This window comes from Microcebus murinus, chromosome 8 (assembly GCF_040939455.1).
Source record: "Microcebus murinus isolate Inina chromosome 8, M.murinus_Inina_mat1.0, whole genome shotgun sequence".
NCBI lineage: Eukaryota > Metazoa > Chordata > Mammalia > Primates > Cheirogaleidae > Microcebus > Microcebus murinus.
The window spans coordinates 52,249,488-52,269,260 of NC_134111.1; the positions used below are offsets into that span (position 1 = coordinate 52,249,488).

The following is a 19,773-nucleotide window of genomic DNA, read 5'->3' on the forward strand; positions in this document are numbered from 1 at the left end:
TTAATACAGACATACAAACATATAAATATATGTGTATGTATGTGTTGGGGTGTATATATACATACATGTACATCCCATATACATTTATTTCCCACTGAAAGGGCAGAGGAACAGTGACACTAAAGTAGCAACAAGCACAACTATACTGAGACTTTTTGTTTCTAAATAATATTCTTTTGGCCAGGCACAATGGCTCACACCTCCAATCTCAGCACTTTAAAAGATGAGGTAGGAGGATAGCTCCAGGCCAGGAGTTCCAGAGCAGCCTAGGCAACCAACATAGCATGACCTCATCTGGATAAAAAATTTAAAAAAAAAATTTGGCTGGCCAAGGTGGCACATTCCTGTATTCCTAGCTACTTGTGAGGCTGAGGCAGAAGGATCACTTGAGCCCAGGATTTCGAGGTTGCAATGAGCTATGACCACCCCACTGCACTCCAGCCTGGTCAAGGGAGCAAGACCCTGTCTCTAAAAATAAGTAGTAAATAAATAAATAAATAACATTCTCCTCTAAAAGGAACCAGGGCTCTTTGCAGAAATGGCTGACTCTAAGATTGAGGCAGGGAAAATATAAAATGAGTCTGGGAACATCTTGTTGCACAAGATGCAAGGAAACGGTCAAAGAATTACTGGTACCCGTCAAAAAAAAAGGGCCAGTGTGAAAATAATGTTACTAACAAGTTGTAATTCTGTAAGTAAAACCATGAGTCATAATGATATAAATATACAAATGAACAAATAAACAGAGGATAAGCAAAAGCGCTACCCTATAGTAGAATGCCAATTAACAAATCTACAAATAAAGATAGAATTAGAAAATTACCATTTGATACCTTATGATCTCACTCATCTCATTCATATGTGGAATCTTAAAAGGTTGATCTCATAGAGGTAGAGAGAACAGTGGTTACCAGAGGCTGGGAAGAAAAAGGGGGAGAGGAGGGAATGGGGAAAACTAGTCAACAGATACAAAGTTATTGTTTGATAGAAGGAGTAAGTTTTAGTGCTTGTTTGCATATAGTTAACAATATTGTATCATATATTTCAAAATAACTAAAGAGGGGATTTTGAGTGTTCTCATCACAACTAAATGGTAAATGTTTGAGGTGATGGATATGCCAAATACCCTAATTTGATCATTACACAATATATACATGTATCAAAACATCAAACTGTACCCCATAAATATGCACAATTAGTATGCATCAAGTTAAAATAAAACTAAAAAAAGAATCACCATTTGGAAATAATCATCTTAATAACTGATTCAGGAAGACCGGGCACAGTGGCTCACACCTATAATCCTAGCACTCTGAGAGGCTAATGCAGGAAGATTGCTTGAGCTCAGGAGTTAAGCACAGCCTGAGCAAGACCAAGACCCTGTCTCTACAAAAAATAGATAAATTAGCCAGGCATAGTGGCATGAGCCTGTGGTCCCAGCTACTCGGGAGGCTGAGGCAAGAGAATCACTTGAGCCCAGGAGTTTGAAGTTGCAGCGAGCCATGCCACTGCACTTTAGCCAGGGCAACAGAGGGAGACTCTGTCTCAAAAAAAAAAAAAAAATTGTTCCAGAAAAGAATGCTATATTAGTTGGGTAAAGGTCTGATGAGGAAAAGGATATTTATATAGATTTAAAATAGGCATTACTTATTAATTAATAAGCACAACATAATTATTAATTAAGTTTACAGTAGAGAAACCAAGCACTAAGTGATCAAATTATTTTCACCAATAATGAGACAAATCAACATTGCGTTCCATCAGATATGATGTTTTACACCAAAAATGCTTGAATCATGAGTTATGAGAAAAACCCAAACAGAGAGACAGTCTACAAAATGACTAGTTTATACTCTTCAAAAATGACAAAGTCATGAAAAACAAGGATAGACTAAGAAATTATTTCAGATTGAAGATGACTAAAGAGATAAGATGGTAATATTGGATCAATGTTAATGTCCTGATTTTGATGGTTTACTATCGTCACATAGGAGAGTGTTTTTGTATTTAGTAAACATAAACTGATGAAATGAAGTGCAATGTGGTATCATGGCTGTAATTTATTCTCACAGGTTCAGAGAATCTGGGTAAACATGGGTATGTAAGCACTTTATAATTTTGCTACTTTTATATAAATTGAAATAATTTAAAAATAAAAATTTTTTAAAAGGACACTGAAGTCACTTTGAGGAGCCAATTTGAGGGACATAATTTGAGCATCAAATTAATGTTTGTGACATTAAAACCTTGAGTAACACTGATATGAATAAATATATGAATGAACAGATGAAGATGAGAAGGTTTTCCTTGTAGTACAATGCTAACAAACGAAGGAGGAATAATGGAATTACAAAACCACCATGAGAATCACCATAGTAATAATTAATTCATCAAAAAAAAAAATCAATGGATGCTACAACTACTAGATGAAATTGGAAAAGTATTGGCAAGGCGTGGTGGCTCACACCTGTAATCCTAGCATTCTGGGAGGCTAAGGCGGGAGTATCGCTCAAGGTCAGGAGTTCAAGACCAGCTTCAGCAAGAGCGAGACCCTGTCTCTACTAAAAAAATAGAATTAAATTTAAAGAAAAAGTGAAAGTGGAAAAGTGAATGAATTTAGTATATATTTTATAGTTAGAACTCACAAGAATTGCTGATGGACTAGATGTGGGGCAAAGTGGAGTAAAGGGAGAGAAGAATCAAGGAAAAATCTATGATACTGACTTAAGCAACTGAGGCAATCAATGATAGTGCTATTTATTAAATTATGAAAGTCTGGAGGAAGAACAAATTTGGTACAAGAAGGTGCACTCAAGAGGTCCATTTGGGACATGTCACGTCTAAGGCCCATTTTCAGACATCCAAGTGTCAACATCAAGTAGGCAGTTAGAGATTTAAGTCTGGAGTTCTGCAGAGCTCGGGGCTAAAGACAGAAACTTGGAATTTATCCACACATTCAAAATAGTGAAAAACTAGTAACAAAGTGAATTCTCGATAATAGGGAAATGGTAAATAAACTGTGGTAAATTTATATAATACAGTACTAAACATAAGCAATATATTAGAAATTATTTAAATTTGTATTTTTTAATCTTGAAAGATATTAATACTACTCCAAGTAAAGTAAGTATCCTATTTCTGTAAGAAACTGTGTACATATTCACGGGAAATAAAGTATTTACAACTATTATATCAAGGTAGAGGAAGAGAGGAAGTAGAGGTGATTTTTCACTCCTTTCATTATAATTTGTGATCTGAACTTCCTATAACGAATCTCTATTATCTTATTTTTTCCCTAATAAAAGTTTTACTTATTTTTCCTAACTAAATATACAATACATACTTATTGTAAAAAAATTCAAACACCATAGAAGAATGTAAGACTAAAGTAAAAATCACTGCAAAATTCCACTACCCAGAGATAATCATCAATTAGTTTGATCTTTATTTCATATATTTTCCTATGCATATACACACATACAATTTTACATGAATGAGATCATATAATACTTTATTGTTATACTTCACACTCCTCAGAAAAAAATAACTGCAAAATTAACAACTGGAAATATCCTCCTCTCCCTTCTCCCTACTCTGTATTACTTTTATAATTACCCAAAACAATAATGCTGCATTAATTTTGAAAGAAAAACCCTTCTATGTGACCTTAAAACACATCACATATATACTCAGTCTATGCAGGGTCACCAAATAAAAAATAGTATAAGTATTTCTTACCTTGCTGGTTTGTGGTACTGGCAAAGAAAGTCAAACCTTTCATCTGGCACAGGTACTCTGCTCTCATTAGGATCAATAGTGCAGAATGGGAAGTTTTCTGCTGAAGCCTGACTATTGGTTAATACATTGAAGAAGGTAGATTTCCTAAAATGAATAAAAGCAATGTCAATCAATTCTTAGGTTAATGCCAAGAAAAACTTATCTCACCCTGATTTCATTCCTCAAATAAGATCCATGAGAAATATAAAACCAATCTGGGAAGCAGGGAAGTGGGGGTGTGATGGGAGATACCCAGTAAGAATACATTTTTTTTTTTTTTTGAGACAGAGTTTCACTCTGTTGCCCCGGGCTAGAGTGCTGTGGTGTCAGCCTAGCTCACAGCAACCTCAAACTACTGGGCTAAGCGATCCTCCTGCCTCAGCCTCCTGAGTAGCTGGGTCTACAGGCACACGCCACCATGCCCAGCTAATTTATATATATATATATATGTGTGTGTGTGTGTGTGTGTGTGTGTGTGTGTGTGTATATATATTTTTAGTTGGCCAATTAATTTCTTTTCTATTTTTAGTAGAGATGGGTCTCGCTCTTGCTCAGATGGGTTTCGAACTCCTGACCTCGAGCGATCCTCTCACCTCGGCCTACCAGAGTGCTAGGATTACAGGCGTGAGCCACCACGCCTGGCCACATTTTCACTAACAAAAAGGAATTAAATTTACAACGACATAGCTCATGATTTATATTAGGTCACATTCTTATTCCAGTCTATTTGGAACTTTGGAAAAGCATATTCCCAAAGATTCTTTGTTATAAATGTCACCTAGAACCTCATGTTATATCACAAAATCTATTTTTTTTTATAATGAGCCTGGTCATACCAGTAACACTTCACCTATATCTAAAATAACCTTCTTCCGCATGAAATGTAGAAGGTATATATCTAGTTATGTCAATCACTTCCTAAACATTCTGAACTGAGGAACAGACGTTACATGTCTGACAGGAAATGAGAGTCCTTGGAGCTCAGGCTGCCTTCTAATTGTTAGGACATAAAGATTACTGGTAAATCTAGAATTGTGAATTATGGAAGTCAAAATGTGAATTTTTTTGAAGGTATGACATATTAAGAAAAAATCTATTAATATGGAATAAATTGGTCACTAATTTTCAAATTATCTGGTTGTTATCACATAATATGTGCTCAGAAGATGTCAACTCATTATAACACCAGCCATATTTTTTAAAAAATGATAATTAGTGCCAAAAATCATAAACTAAAATCCAAGGCAAAATGGGATTTTTAAAGGCTTGTTGATTTGTTTTGTGCTACTTTTCAATTCAATCACTAGTAAAGACAGTAGAGAATGCACTACGGTGACTTTTCCTTGCTCCAAATATAGGATACATGAGGAATTTAAAATAGGAATTACTGTCATCTTTTTTTTTAACTAAAGGAACTGAGGAAGTAGCTACAGATTACCTGGTAATTGTGAGACTGGTACTTGCTAACTCTGACTAGATATGATTACATAAAAATGTTTGCTTGTGGACTAAATCTGATAACAAAGGCAGCCTCAAACAGTATAATGGTTGTATTATGGTTGTGTAAGATTATGGATGATTATTTCTCTCTCTTTTCCAAATACTTTTTATGATAAAAATATCTATTCAGATATGATTTAAGTAGCCTATATTCATCAGGAGAAATTTATACTTAATTGCAGTTAGCTCATTTGATTAAACTTTTAAACTAAAGAACCAATCTTTTTTTTTCAAATTCTGAGAACTCTATAAAAGTGATGAACAAAAGGCAGCATCATTTAAGTAACATCAGTAAGAAGGATGTTTTAGCAACAAGATACCCACCTATAGGTCTTTAAAATATTGTTCTTATATCACATTCAGACTAAACATTGTAGGGTCAAATGGAAATGTTTGCTAAAACAGCCACATAAATTATTACTGGTTACTTAGAGTACCACTAGTCAAATCAGTTTTCAAATGCCCCTATAACAGAATCAGCTAAAGATGAAGGCATGTATTATCAGACCTCTTTCCAGAACTACTGATACAGGTCCCTGTAGTTTAAAAATATCTCAGGTGATGCAAATTTAAAATCAGGTTTTTGGAGACACTGGGCTAGATTCAGACTCAGCTAATCACCCATGGAATAATGCTCGCTATTGTAGAACATATACTGGCAATCCGTAAGAGCCTAGTAACAATTCCAAAACTCCAGGAATAATGATTAAGAGGAAATCACTGGTTTCTATAGGGCTGGCTTTTAATTTCAATCCTGTTAAGACAAATGTCACAGTACTTAATTTAAAATAATCTGTATGTTTATAAGTAAAGTCCATCTATTTCCAAAAAGAGTATGAAGCTTAATACAACATAAAACATTAACACATAATAGAGTTGATAATTTTTAAAAAGAGAATTCACATTCAGACTATGCCTTTAAATAATATGCCCATTTAAAATGATCAGGACTTCTTGAAGAAATAGTTAGTTTCAGATCTGGGACCAAAAAAAATACAAGACGGGTCTCAAACAACTTTCTCCAAGTGAAAACAAAGATGCTATTAAAGGCCATACAGTCCTGTCACAAGCACTCTAGAGCCAATTTGAATAGGCCCACTTGCCAGTATACAGGCAACACAGAGGACAGAACATATTAAATGACACCATGGGATACAATTCTATAAGACTAACAACCAGATTTCTTCAACAAGTCAATGGGGGGGGGAACCTCTGCTTCTGGGTGAGATGCAAAAGCTAACAGCAGACCAGCAATCCCACCTGGACCTAGAAAAGCCATATAAAATGCAATATACAGAAATCACCTGATTGTAGGTGCTGGGATTCTGCAAATGTAAAAAAACTTGGAAGAAGTATTAGTATTTTGATCTCTATGGCCACTTTTGTTTGCCCTGGAGACATGTGTACACACTGGGCAAAGAAAGGAGGCAAGAATCCAGGCTTTATACCCATGGAAAGCTGATGCTGAAGGAGAGAGAAACCAGTAAAGCATCTGGAGGAGACCTGGAGAACCTCAAGCACACCACCAGGTTTCCTCTCGGGATATTTCCCTTAGAAGACAAAACTACAAAAGTGTGCTCAGGTAACTGGTAATACACATTGGCCCACTCTCCATAACTCTTCCCTTCTCCATAAAAAAAATAAAAAATAAAAAGTGATAGTTAAGTTGCCAGAACAGTCCATGAGTCCTCCTCATTTATCTAAAATGTAATGAAAATACTATATACCTGCAATGAAAATATTACAAAATAGTGTTGCAATAAAAGTACCTAAACCAAAATTTAAATATGTTAATTTAAACATTCATGGAACACTTGTGCATAACATCATGAGGTCAAAATAAAGTGTTATTGCATTTTTGTATGCTATAATTAAAAAACTGCTCATTGCTACTACCATAATCAATTGCAATTCTATTATTAAAAGGCCATATGCAGTTTACAAAGTTTTTTTCAAATTTAGGACTATTACTAAGTATAGTATTTTTGATTATCTACCTGGACAAAAGTAAGTATGTTTTATAATAAAGAAAAAAAGGTTTTCCCTTAAAACATATTATATGGTAAAATATACCAAAAGAAAGTTCTATTATTTCTTAGGCAGAAAAAATGCCTCCATACATTCAAACCAAACTTGGAAGACAAATCTCCATTTTCACAGACTGTCTCATTTTAGATGGATTTTAAATTTCATAAAGCCAAAATCATCTGTATCTTCCAATAGCTTTGTAGGTATAAAAAAGTAAAAAGAAATAAGGAAGAAGGAAAAAGAAAAATTTCTAAGGATTATTATTATAGGATTCAGTGGCAACTTAAGACATTTTGATCTATTCAAATCTATGAAAGAAAAGCCTTGCAAAAGCAAAGAATTTGAAAGTTTTGGCCTAAGCCTGAAGTGTTAAAGCCCATGGGCTTTTTATGAAATGAGAATTTTATACACACACACACATACACACACACAGATTCCTTGAGGTTATTATTAAATCTTGAAAGTAGGAGAAAGATTCAAAGTTGTAGGAATTTCTCTCATGCAAGAATGGGTTTACATAAATTATTTCAGCAGTGATAGCATTAAAAGAAAAAAAACCAGTGGCTATATTTAATGTATGCCCCCTCTACTTAGGACCTAAACACTTTATTTTGGAAATTACATATTTTACTATGTCAAGTAAATCTGACTGTATAAGAAGTTTTATGTGTAACACCGTACACAAACTATTAATAGCAATATGTATTGGGAAGTCAGGATAGCAATGTAAATTCCCACAACATTCCAAATTAACCATTTAAACAATATACATCCAAAACATGAGGAAAAAGTAAAAAGCTCTTTCAAAAGGTTTTGAATTTAGTTATAACTAAACTGTTAAAAGGATCTATCTGATACAGAAATAAATACCATTGCATGTGTATACATGGGTGACGATAACTACATATATTTCCTGACTTTGTCAGATAAGAGGACCTAATAACAGTAACACCCTAGCAGCAAAGATCATACCTAGAGAAATGTCTATCCAAAGATACACAAATGGCCAAAATGCATATGAAAAAATGATCAACATCACAAATCATTAGAGAAATGCAAACCAAAACTACAATGTGATATCACACATCTAATACATCTATTAGGATGGTCACTACCAAAAAAAAAAAGAAAAGAAGTGTTGGTGAGATTGTGAAGAAATTGGAGCCCTGTGCACTGCTGATAGAAAGTAGAATGGTGCAGACACTATGGAAAACAATATGAGATTCCTCGGAAAAAAAAAAATTTCAAAGGTAGAACTACCATATGATCCACCCACCTCAGCCTCCCAGAGTACTAGGATTACAGGGGTGAGCCACCACACTGTGCCCCTAATGATAGTTTAAAAGCCATGCCTGTAATTCCAGCACTCTGGGAGGCCAAGGCGGGTGGATTGCTCGAGGTCAGGAGTTTGAAACCAGCCTGAGCAAGAGCGAGACCCCGTCTCTACTATAAATAGAAAGAAATTAATTGGCCAACTAATATATATAGAAAAAATTAGCTGGGCATGGTGGCACATGCCTGTAGTCCCAGCTACTCGGGAGGCTGAGGCAGTAGGATTGCTTGAGCCCAGGAGTTTGAGGTTGCTGTGAGCTAGGCTGACGCCACAGCACTCACTCTAGCCTGGGCAACAAGTGAGACCCTGTCTCAAAAAAAAAAAAAAAAAAAAGCCATAGTACTGAGAGAGGGAACCAACACAACCCAGTAGTTGAGGAAACTGAGATGAGAGTTAGGGGACCAAGGCGGGCAGCCAGAATTTACAGGACAGTGTACTAGAAAGTCAGGAGCTGCAGAAGGTTCCCTCAAGAATATGGATGAGTAATGATTTGAGCATAAATTCAATCTCCACAAGGCCAAGGAAAGAACCACCCAAGTAGTAGGATGAACAATTCTCAGGGCTCCCACAGAGATAGTTTACATTCCAATCTATCAGCCAAAGTGGAGAGATCTTGTAATATAAGGGAATTTGGATAGAGGCCTCAAAAAGGTCACATCTTAATACTAGGGCTAACATAACACCAGAACAAAAAAAAATGTATAAACCCATCATAAGAAAACATAATAGGAAGCCTCAAAACAATTAAAATGATACACAAGTAACTAAATGCCATACCAAAGTCCAACACTCTTCAAAGGAATACAACAAAATTCAGCACTCAACATAAAATCTATAGCATCTGGAATCCAATAACAATTACAAGGCATGCAAAAAAGCAGGAAAATATATGTCAAAATCAGGATAAAAGCCTATAGATACAAACAAACCCAGTAATGACCAAGATGATGAAATTAGCATAAAAGAACCTTAAAATAAATGTTATTAATCTTTTAAAAATTTTCTGAAGGATATAAAGGGAAATATAAAGACAATAAAGAGGGAAATGAAAGACATGAAAAATATCCATGGACAAGTATGGTATGAAAAATATAATATCAGAAATAAAATGAAGTGGAAATGGAAAACACACTGGATATGATTAACAGCAGACTGTACACTGCAAAGAAAAAATTGAAGATAGAGCAATAGAAAATGAATATCCAAATGAAGCATAGAGAGGAAAAAAGATTGGAAAAGGAAATAATCAGAGCTTCAGCAAGATACTATCTATTAATACACACATTTACATTCATGAATACCTTAACAATGGGGATACACTGTGAGATATGAGTCCTTAGACAATTTTGTCAATGTGTGAACATCATAGAGTATATCTCCACAAACCTAGATAGTACAGCCTACTACACACACAGACTATATGGTATAACTTACTGCTCCTAGGCTACAAACCTATATAGTAAGTTCCCATACTGAATATTGCAGGCAATTGTAACACAATGGTAGGTACTTGCGTATCTAAACATAGAAAAGGTATAGCAAAAATATAATTTAAAAAATAAAAATGGTATACCTGTATAGAGAGAGCATTTACCATGAATGCAGGTTACAGGATTGGAAGATGTTCTGGATGGTTAATGAGTGAACGTGAAGGCTTAATGCATTATTGTATACTACTGTAGACTTTATAAACACTATACACTTAAGCTATACTAAATTTATTTTTTTGAATTTATACTTTCTTCAATAATACATTAATATTAGTATACTGTAACTTTTTTACTTTATGAACTATTTCTTTTTTTAACTTTTTGACTCTTTAGTAATAATATTTAGTTTAAAACACAAATACATTGTACAGCTATATAAAAAAATTTTCTTTCTTTATAACCATATGCTCTACATTTGGTCCATTTTTAATTTTTTTTTTTTACATTCTAAACTTTTTTGCTAAAAACTAAGACACAGGCCAGGCCCGGTGGCTCAGGCCTATAATCTGGGAGGTGGAGGCAGGAGGATCACTTCAGCTCAGGAGTTTGAGACCAGCCTAATCAAGAGTGAGACCCCATCTCTACTAAAAATAGAAAAAAATAGCCAGCTGTGGTGGCAAGAGCCTGTAGTCCCAGCTACGTGGGAGGCTGAGGCAGAAGGATTGCTTGAGCCCAAGAGTTTGAGGTTGCTATGAACTAGGCTGATGCCATGGCACTCTATCCCAGGCAACAGAGCATGACCAAAAAAAAAAAAAAAAAAAAAAAAATATATATATATATATATATGTAGAAGGATTAAGATAAGAATGACAACAAACACCCCTGTAGAAAGCTAGAAGAAAATAGAAGACACCTTCAAAGTGTCTAAAGAAAAACCATCAACATAGAATTCTACCCAGTATATATCTACCCATAAAATATCTTTCAAAAGTGAAGACAGGCCAGGCATGGTGGCTCACATCTGTAATCCTAGCACTTTGGGAGGCCAAGGCAGGAGGATCACATGAGGCCAAGAGTTCAAGAACAGCCTGAGCAACATAGCGTGAGACCCCATCACTACAAAAATTTTTTTAAAAACTTAGCCAGGCATAATGGCAAATGCCTATAGTCCCAGCTACTCAGGAGGTTGAGGCAAGAGGATTGCCTTAGCCTAGGCATTTGAGGTTGCAGTGAGTTATGATGATGCTACTGCACTCCAGCCTGGGTGACAGAGCAAGACACTGTCTCAAAACAAACAAAAAAAAGATGTTTGGACAGATGAGCTATCCAAAAATTAAAAAACAAAATGAAGACGTAATAAGCACATGAAATGATGCTCAATATCATTAGCCATCAAGAAAACACAAACCAAAAATGTCACACCTTGACTATAATCAAAAAGATAATAACAAGTGGGCAAGCATGTGGATTAACTAGAACCCACATACGCTGCTGGTGGGAATATAAAATATATATATAAAATAGTACAATCAGTTTGGAAAATAGTTTGGCAGTTTCTCAAATAAGTATAAATAAGTATAAAGAAATGAAAAAATATGTCTACACAAAAATTTGTGTATTCTAAGGCTGAGGCAGAAAGAGTATAAATAACCTTGAAACGTGCTGTGTTACCAGAAAGTAGGAAGTATTCAAAAAATAAAAGAGAGGCCGGGCGCGGTGGCTCACGCCTGTAATCCTAGCTCTCTGGGAGGCCGAGACGGGCGGATTGCTCAAGGTCAGGAGTTCGAAACCAGCCTGAGCAAGAGCGAGACCTCGTCTCTACTATAAATAGAAAGAAATTAATTGGCCAACTAATATATATAGAAAAAATTAGCCGGGCATGGTGGCGCATGCCTGTAGTCCCAGCTACTCGGGAGGCTGAGGCAGGAGGATCGCTTGAGCCCAGGAGTTTGAGGTTGCTGTGAGCTAGGCTGACGCCACGGCACTCACTCTAGCCTGGGCAACAAGTGAGACTCTGTCTCAAAAAAAATAAATAAATAAAAATAAAAAATAAAATAAAAGAGATATGTCAAAGGAATATGAGTGAACATGAAGGCTCCTAATAACCAAATCTGGGCAGTTTGAGCAACAAAATAAATAACAGTAATGGATTATAACCAATAAAAGAAAATAAAATCTATACTGATAAAAATAAATTATAATCAAATATTTATACATGAATAAATGGGAGAGCCCGTCTTTACAATTCTATACAATAGAATTTCCACTACTCCTATAAATGTAGAAGAAACAAGGGAAATATTTTAATCACCATTTGGTAAATACCACAATAATAACTGTTTCAAGCAAGATTCATTAGCACATGCCAAAATTAGGAGGCTCTCTCTCTCTCATTCTCTCTTTCTCGCCCACTCTCTCATCATGTGATATCTGCACGCACCCACTCCCCTTCTCCTTCTGCCATGAGTGGAAGCAGACTGAACCCCTCGCCAGAAGCAGATGCTGGCACCATGCTTCTTATACAGCCTGCAGAACTGTGAGCCAAATAAACCTCTTTATAAATTAATTACCTAGCCTCAGGTATTCCTTTATAGCAACACAAACAAAGACACTAATGCACAGAATTGTGAAAAATAATAAATTGTTGTTTGAAACCACAAACCTTTAGGGTGGTTTACTATACAACAACAGATACCTAAAAAACGATGATAATTATCTGGTGCCTTTTTTTTTTTTTGCATTTCCTATAATCTTTTTCCCTCAGCAATAGTAAATATCTTTTACAGACTCTGTGACTGGTTTCTGGCAAATTGGGAGAAGGCAAGTTGTGGGAAAACGAAAAAATATTCCCAGAATCATCTGTTAAGCAAGACAATTACTCCCGTGGGGCAGTTCCTGAGTGTTTGAACAGAGTATACTAGTTGTCCCCAACACCCAATCTCTTCTTCTTTCAGTGTAATAGAATTATTAACTGAAATACAGCCATCAATAAATACTGCATTTCCTAGCCTTCCTTATAATTAAATTCTTATGACTAAATTCTGGACAAAGGGATGTCAGCAGAAGCATGACATAGTAGTTTACAGGGAAAAGAGACCACTGGCCAAGTTTGGCCTTTTGACCCTGTGGATAACCAGCTGCCTGGAATTCACAACACCTTATGCCTATGGACTGCCAAACTGCTAGCTGAAAGGTGCTCAGGTTCCTGAAGACTTCACAAAGCAGATCCACCATATCAATCATTAGTGCAAAACACACACTTTCACATTTCTACATAAAAAAGAAATTTCTGTTTAAGCCAAGGTTATCTGGGGTTTTCTGACCTTGTTCTGTTGCCCAGACTGGAGTGCAGTGGTGCAATCATGGCTCACTGCAGCCTCCAACTCCTGAGTTCAGGCGATCCAGAGTAGCTGGGACTACAGGCGCATGCCACTACGTCTGGCTAATTTTTAAATTTTTTGTAGGGACAGGGTCTCCATAAGTTGCCCAGGCTGGTCTCAAACTCCTAGCCTCAAGTGATCCTCCCACCTCAGCCTCCCAAAGTGCTAGGATGACAGGTGTGAGCCATATCACTCAGCCTGACACTCTTAACTGAATCTAACTCCATCTAATGCAGTGGTAGCAACAAGAAGAGCTGTCCTTGAGAGAAGTAAAGAAGTCTAGAATGCTGTATCAAAATGTAGTTTCCCCCAACAGCCTCTAAGTCTCATACCCACAATACACTGGTACAAGAGGAGCTAATTTATACAGGATCACTCAGGTAATAAAAAGCAGTACAGAACTAGAAATCAAATCTCCATATTCTTTTTTTTTTTAAAAGACAGAGTATCACTCTATTGTCCAGGCTAGAATGCTGTGGCGTCAGCCTAGCTCACAGCAACCTCAAATTCCTAGGGTCAAGGGATCCTCCTGCCTCAGCCTCCCAGAGTGCTAGGATTACAGTTGTGAGCCACTGCACCCAGCCTCCATATTCTTTCCATATTCCTTCTACTTCATTAAAACTTTTCTCCTTATCTTTAAATCTACAGCCATCAAAGGGGAAATACCTATCCAATTCACAAATAATACTGAATACCTACACTATGTTCCTAACACCAGTCTAGGCACTAGAAATATACCAATAATTAAGAACACCACAATCCCATTCTAATTAAGGGGAATATCAAACAGCTTACTAAATTACATAATACATATATAAGGTACACAGAATAGTGATTGGCATATAGTGTTAAGTAAGTTTCAGATTAGCTATAAATGTTATCTCTAAGTTTCTAGACAATCAGCTTGATGTCTGATTATCTAAAAAACAACTCTTCTTATTCACTCAGCTAAAAATCAAGAGATTCTTTAGATGGTTCCTGTACTGAATATCCTTATTTTTGATCAGCAGGCCATCCTTTAGAGAACTGCCCCCTCCTCCTCTAATCTGTTTCTTGTAGACCTACCCAGAGGTAGACATGTCCAGTCAGATTTTCTTACTAAGAAATCTGAATCACAGGAGAGGCAGCCAGAGATGAGAAACACCAAACATTTAGGAGTGCATGTGGCTGAGCTCCACATGGACCCATTTCTGCCAGCCTCACTCTGGCTCCTGTCCCTCCTGAGGGCTGGTCATTCAGGTCCTCTTTCAATTCTATCCTTCCAATAAACTGTTTTTTTCTTGCTTAAAATAGCTAGAATTTGTGTTGCTTACAAAGAACCATACTTAATATAGCTAAGTAAAGTAAGATCATTCTATAAAAAGAAACCTTTACAACCAAACATGATGGCCAAAATTCATTAAACTACCTTTAAAATGAGTAAAGTTTACTGTTTGTAAAGTATTCCTTGATGAAACTGGAGGGGGTAGTATCTGATTTAAAAGCATAAAGAGCACATTTATACTAGATAACAAAATATTTTTAGGTTATTTTCATGTACACCGATTTTATTATACTCTATGACTAAAAAGCTTATACAGTCATCCCTGTACCTGTGGACTTTTGGTATCCCTGAGGATACCAAAATCCAGAGATGCTCAAGCCCCTTATATACAGTAGTGTAGTATAATATTAATACTTAATGCAATGTAAACAATAGGCAAATAGCTGTTATACCACATTGTTTTTTATTTGTACTATTTTTTATTGTTTTATTGCTATGTTTTATTGTTTTTTTCCAAATATTTTTGATCCAAGATTGGCTGAATCTGAGGATGCAGAACCGCGGATATGGAGGGCTGACTATATATACAGGAAACACTTAATATGGCCCATTTTAAAGTGGTCCCATTTAAAGTCAAGTTGCATTGACTGCAGCAATTCTAGAATAAAAGTATATAATATCTAAAAACTATGTCTTCTTTACTAGTGCAATAAAGCTCACAACATATATAATGATATATAATGAAACCTTGCTTTCAAGTTTATTGATAGCACCCTACAGTATCTTTGATTATTTGTTTTGCTTATACTTCCATTCCCTATTTAGACTTACTGTGCAAGCAGACTATATCACAGCAGGAACCCCCTTCAAAATGCAAACCTCTCCAGCTACAGGAAAAGACTGAAATTGGGATAGCCACACTTGTTCATGTTTTACATTACAAGAATCTAAGAAGTGCCTTACTTGGTCACACCATGCTGCATTCACTGGGGAATATCTATGATAGGTGCTCCAAGGAACACATGGAATATCACAGTTGTCCTACTATACTTGCCACTAATCTAAAAGCCCAAACAAAGCACATTCCCAAATACCCTTAGTCACCTTCACAAATCCATATTTGATCTGTTACCCATTAATACACCCTAATCACTTTTGAGACACTTTATATTTTAAGATTTATGAAAGTTATTATAATAGAAGGATAAATGAAAAAGGCAAGCCAGGCAAAGTATAATCCCAGCTACTTAGGAGGCTGAGGTGGGAGGATTGCCTGAGGCCAGGAGTAGGAGACCAGCTTGGGAAACATAGCAAGACCTTGTCTCTAAAAAAAATAAGAAGAAAATTAGCCAAGTATAGTGGCATAAGCTTATAGTCCTAGCTACTGAAGAGGCTGAGGCAGGAGGATCATTTGAACCCAGAAGTTCAAGGCTGCAGTGAGCTATGATCACACCACTGCACTCCACCCTGAGTAACAGAGTAAGAGCCCATCTCAAAAAATAAAAATGAAAAAAGCTGACTTTGTATATTTAAGTTATATGTGTATAGATTTGTATGATAAAACCCTCATATATTTCCTATCACTCTCTTATTTGTAAATACATGATTCACTTTAATTTTAAAAGCATTACAAAACTCAAATTTTTGTTCTCACAACTTTCAGATTTAGATACTTTATAACAGTAACCATTTTATCTAGCAAGTTCCAATATTAAGTTCAAAACTGTCACCTCATTCTCCAGGAAAAATTTACCCTAGTCTCTCCCAAGAATCTAATCAAACTTATAATGGGGCTTTTAAAATTATTTCCTAAAGTATCCTATGCATGGCCTCTAGTAGCCAACCTAGGCAAGTACCACACATAGCCAGCCAGCACTGACATCAATAAAATAAATCTAAACTAAAGCCTAATTTTGCAACATTAATATTCCAGCTTCCTGGCCTCTTTTCTTCAATTAAAATTTTAATTAACTCATGAGTTCACATTCTAGAACAGGACCCCAAATATTTTCAAAATGAAAATATGAAAAATCCCAATGTTCACCTACCCAACATTTGGCAATCCAACAATACCAATTTTCAGTGAGGTTCCAAATCTTCCAATGATTGGGGGTGGTTTAATTCCATCACCTCCCTTTTTGGGGGGCATCTAAAATGTCAAAACAAACATATGAACAAAACTTTTTACTATCCCCATGGAGCAAAAGCACATTTCATCACATAAAATATATTATATAATAATGGATTAAGAATAAAACATATTGCATAAATCAATCCAAAACTAACAGCTAAATCCACTTTATGTTTTAACAACAACAGAAATAGTTCTGTAAACATATTTGATTCTGATGGTTGTCAAAGCAGTCACCTCTTAAAAGTCTCATAAAGACTGATATAAAAGTATGTGGCACCAGGAATCAAAGATAAACTTAAAATTTAGCTACTAATTTACCATCCAGATTACCCACAAAACACATTGTTTCTTAACTTGACATATGGTTATATGAATGAAAGATTTTGGAAGCAGGTGCAAAGATGAGAGTAAAAAAAAATCCATTCTAGAGCCACCAGCAACCAAACCATTCCTCTATATTCTGAAACCTGATCCTCCCCATTCACCCACAACACCTTTTTCACATGGAAGAATATACATCAGGTATTGGGGTCCTTCCAACCAAGTCCCTTCCACCTTTGGCACTGCAGGCTCATCAGTCCTCATAAACATTAATCTCCAAGATCTACATTTTGGTTACTTCTAATGGTAAATGAATCCACTGAATCTTTTTATTTGCAAGTTGAAACTTTCTCTGTGCCTTGCCAGTTCTGGCTCCAAATTTGTCCGTGCAGAATGAATCCCACTCTACTACTGCAAACTGAAATCATGAGGACTGCTAACCCCACAGCTGAAAAACAAACTGTCCCTGTCTTCTGGCTATGAGTTGTACCTCTTGGAGCCACGCTGGGGCCCTGCTCCTTAAGTAATATTCCAGCCTCTGATCTCTGACCCCAAGGGCCAAGGATTTCCCTTCTCTGGGTCTTGACACCTGTTCCCAGCCAAACCTCGGGCCTCCAAAGAACAGCCTGTCCAGTCTTCTGGCCTACCAAGGAGTGACGGGCCGCCCAGCCAACGCGGGCCCCCAGGCAACATCCTCCCCCTCTGGACTGGGCCACTGGCAGCCCCGGGCTCAGGAGAAGGCTTTCCCTAGGGCTTGCCGGAGTGAGGCTGGGCTGCCCTCGGGACTCGCGGCCTAGTCCGGGAGCGCCTCATTCATCCACACACCCCACGCCACCAGCCGCCCTCGCCCCATCCTGGCCACCGGGCCGGGGCCTCGCGCTGGCCTCAGAGCAAGGGCCCCGGGCGCCAAAGATCCGCCGGAGAGCGCGCCCGCGGGCTCCCTGAGGGCCTCACCGTGCTCGGGGTGGGCGATGACACAGGGTCCCAGCGGCAGCGAGAGACGGGTCCTGCCGGCAGCCGGAGGCGGGGAGGAAGGAGGAGAGAGCGTAGGCCCGGCCCCTCTCCCGAGCAGCACGCACGACGACGGCGGCGGCGGCGGAACGGGCGGGCCGGGCGCTGGGCGGCACCTGCGCGCAGGCCGCGCGCCCCGCCCCGCCCGCGCGCCCCGCCCATTGGCCCGGCAGGCCGGGGGAGGCGGGAGCAGGGTGGGAGGAGCCGCGCGGCCGCCAGCCCCCGGGAGCCCGCGAGGCTCCAGCCGGCCCTCCCGGAGTGCGCGTCTTCCGCCTTCCCAGCACGTGGGGCTTCTGGGCCCCAAGTCTCCGCTTCGGTCTGGCTGCGCGCCCGCGTTGTCTACCCACACTCGCCCAACCGCCTGCAGGCTCACGCTTCACCCACTGGACCTCGAAGCACCCTCGGCCCTGACCTCCGCCCGGAGATCGGGTCGCCTGAGGTCGGGCGAACGGCCGCACCAGCCCTTGCGGACCGCCGGACTCCGCGTGGACCACGGCCCCAGCCCGCCATCCTTTTTCCTATAACTTATTTCAGTCAGTCCAGACGGTGCGAAGCTGTTACACCTTGAAGGAAAAAAGGGTGAAGGGAAGCTTATGATCTAAGAATTCCTGATCTAAGAATTCCTTCCTCATCTTCTAGTTGGGTCGTCTCACACTAGCACTGCGTTTAATAGAGTCAATCTGCCCCCCATTCCTCTTGGTGGTTTTGAAATTTGGGAAACAGTTTCCAATCGGGACTCCACCACTCATTAACTGTGTGACTCTGGACAAATTAACTTCTCTGGGCTTCCATTTCCTCTTGAGTAAAGTGAGGCTATTGAGACCCACCTTAGGAGGTTATTGTGAGGATAAAATGAGATAATGTGTGTAAAGCTTATAACAACAGTACCCGGCACATATAGGAAAGTCTCCTAAATAGTAGCTATTGTTAATATTAGGGTTTCATCCCATAACACCATGAGCTCCACTGTAGAAGGAGTTCTTTCACTTAAGCCCTGGCCTTCAGTTGGCAAATAGTTGTTGCAATGAATGTAATAATAGCTGTCCAACACTTGTGACACTTGAAGCTTCTTTCAAAGAGACTAGTTGCTAATAAAGAAAAGGGTATAAATTGGTTACTATCCCCATTTACAGATGAAAGAACAATATCAGAAAAATAAATTAATATGAATGAAGTCACACAACTAGTAAATGGCAGAAGCCAGATTTCAAAGCCCAGTGTAACTGAAAAATCTGTTCCCTTTCAACCAGAATTCTTTCAAATAGGCGCTCCCTGTAAACAGCAACTGAGACACTATAATAAGATTGTATTAAGGATTTCCTTAGCCCTATGTTAGTAACCTACTGAGGTAAATGAAAGACATTTCTCTGTAATTTTGGAAATTCTCAAGAACACAGGCAACTTGATTTGGTTTTGGTTTTGTATTTTTTTTAAATATGATTCATAAATATGCACTATACTCTGTCCATTTTTTTTTTTTTGAGACAGAGTGTCACCATCGCTCCTGGTCGAGTGCAGTGGTATCATCATAGCTCAAACTCCTGGGCTTAAGTGACCCTCCTGCCTCTGCCTCCCAAATAAGCTAGAACTACAGG

At 38.0% G+C, this 19,773-nt stretch overlaps 1 protein-coding gene across 1 annotated transcript in view; it reads right to left on the bottom strand.

Annotated features, from left to right (window-relative positions):
• OLA1 (Obg like ATPase 1) overlaps positions 1–18,280 on the bottom strand; it is a 171,345-nt gene extending 153,065 nt beyond the window's left edge. The window contains exons 1-3 of the mRNA XM_012753398.2: positions 18,122–18,280; positions 16,761–16,861; positions 3,739–3,882 (exon numbers count right to left, since the gene is read on the bottom strand). Coding sequence (XP_012608852.2) covers positions 3,739–3,882; positions 16,761–16,861 — 245 coding nt within the window. The 5' untranslated portion in view covers positions 18,122–18,280. The remainder of the gene's footprint in view (positions 1–3,738; positions 3,883–16,760; positions 16,862–18,121) is intronic.
• Positions 18,281–19,773: the final 1,493 nt, after the last annotated feature.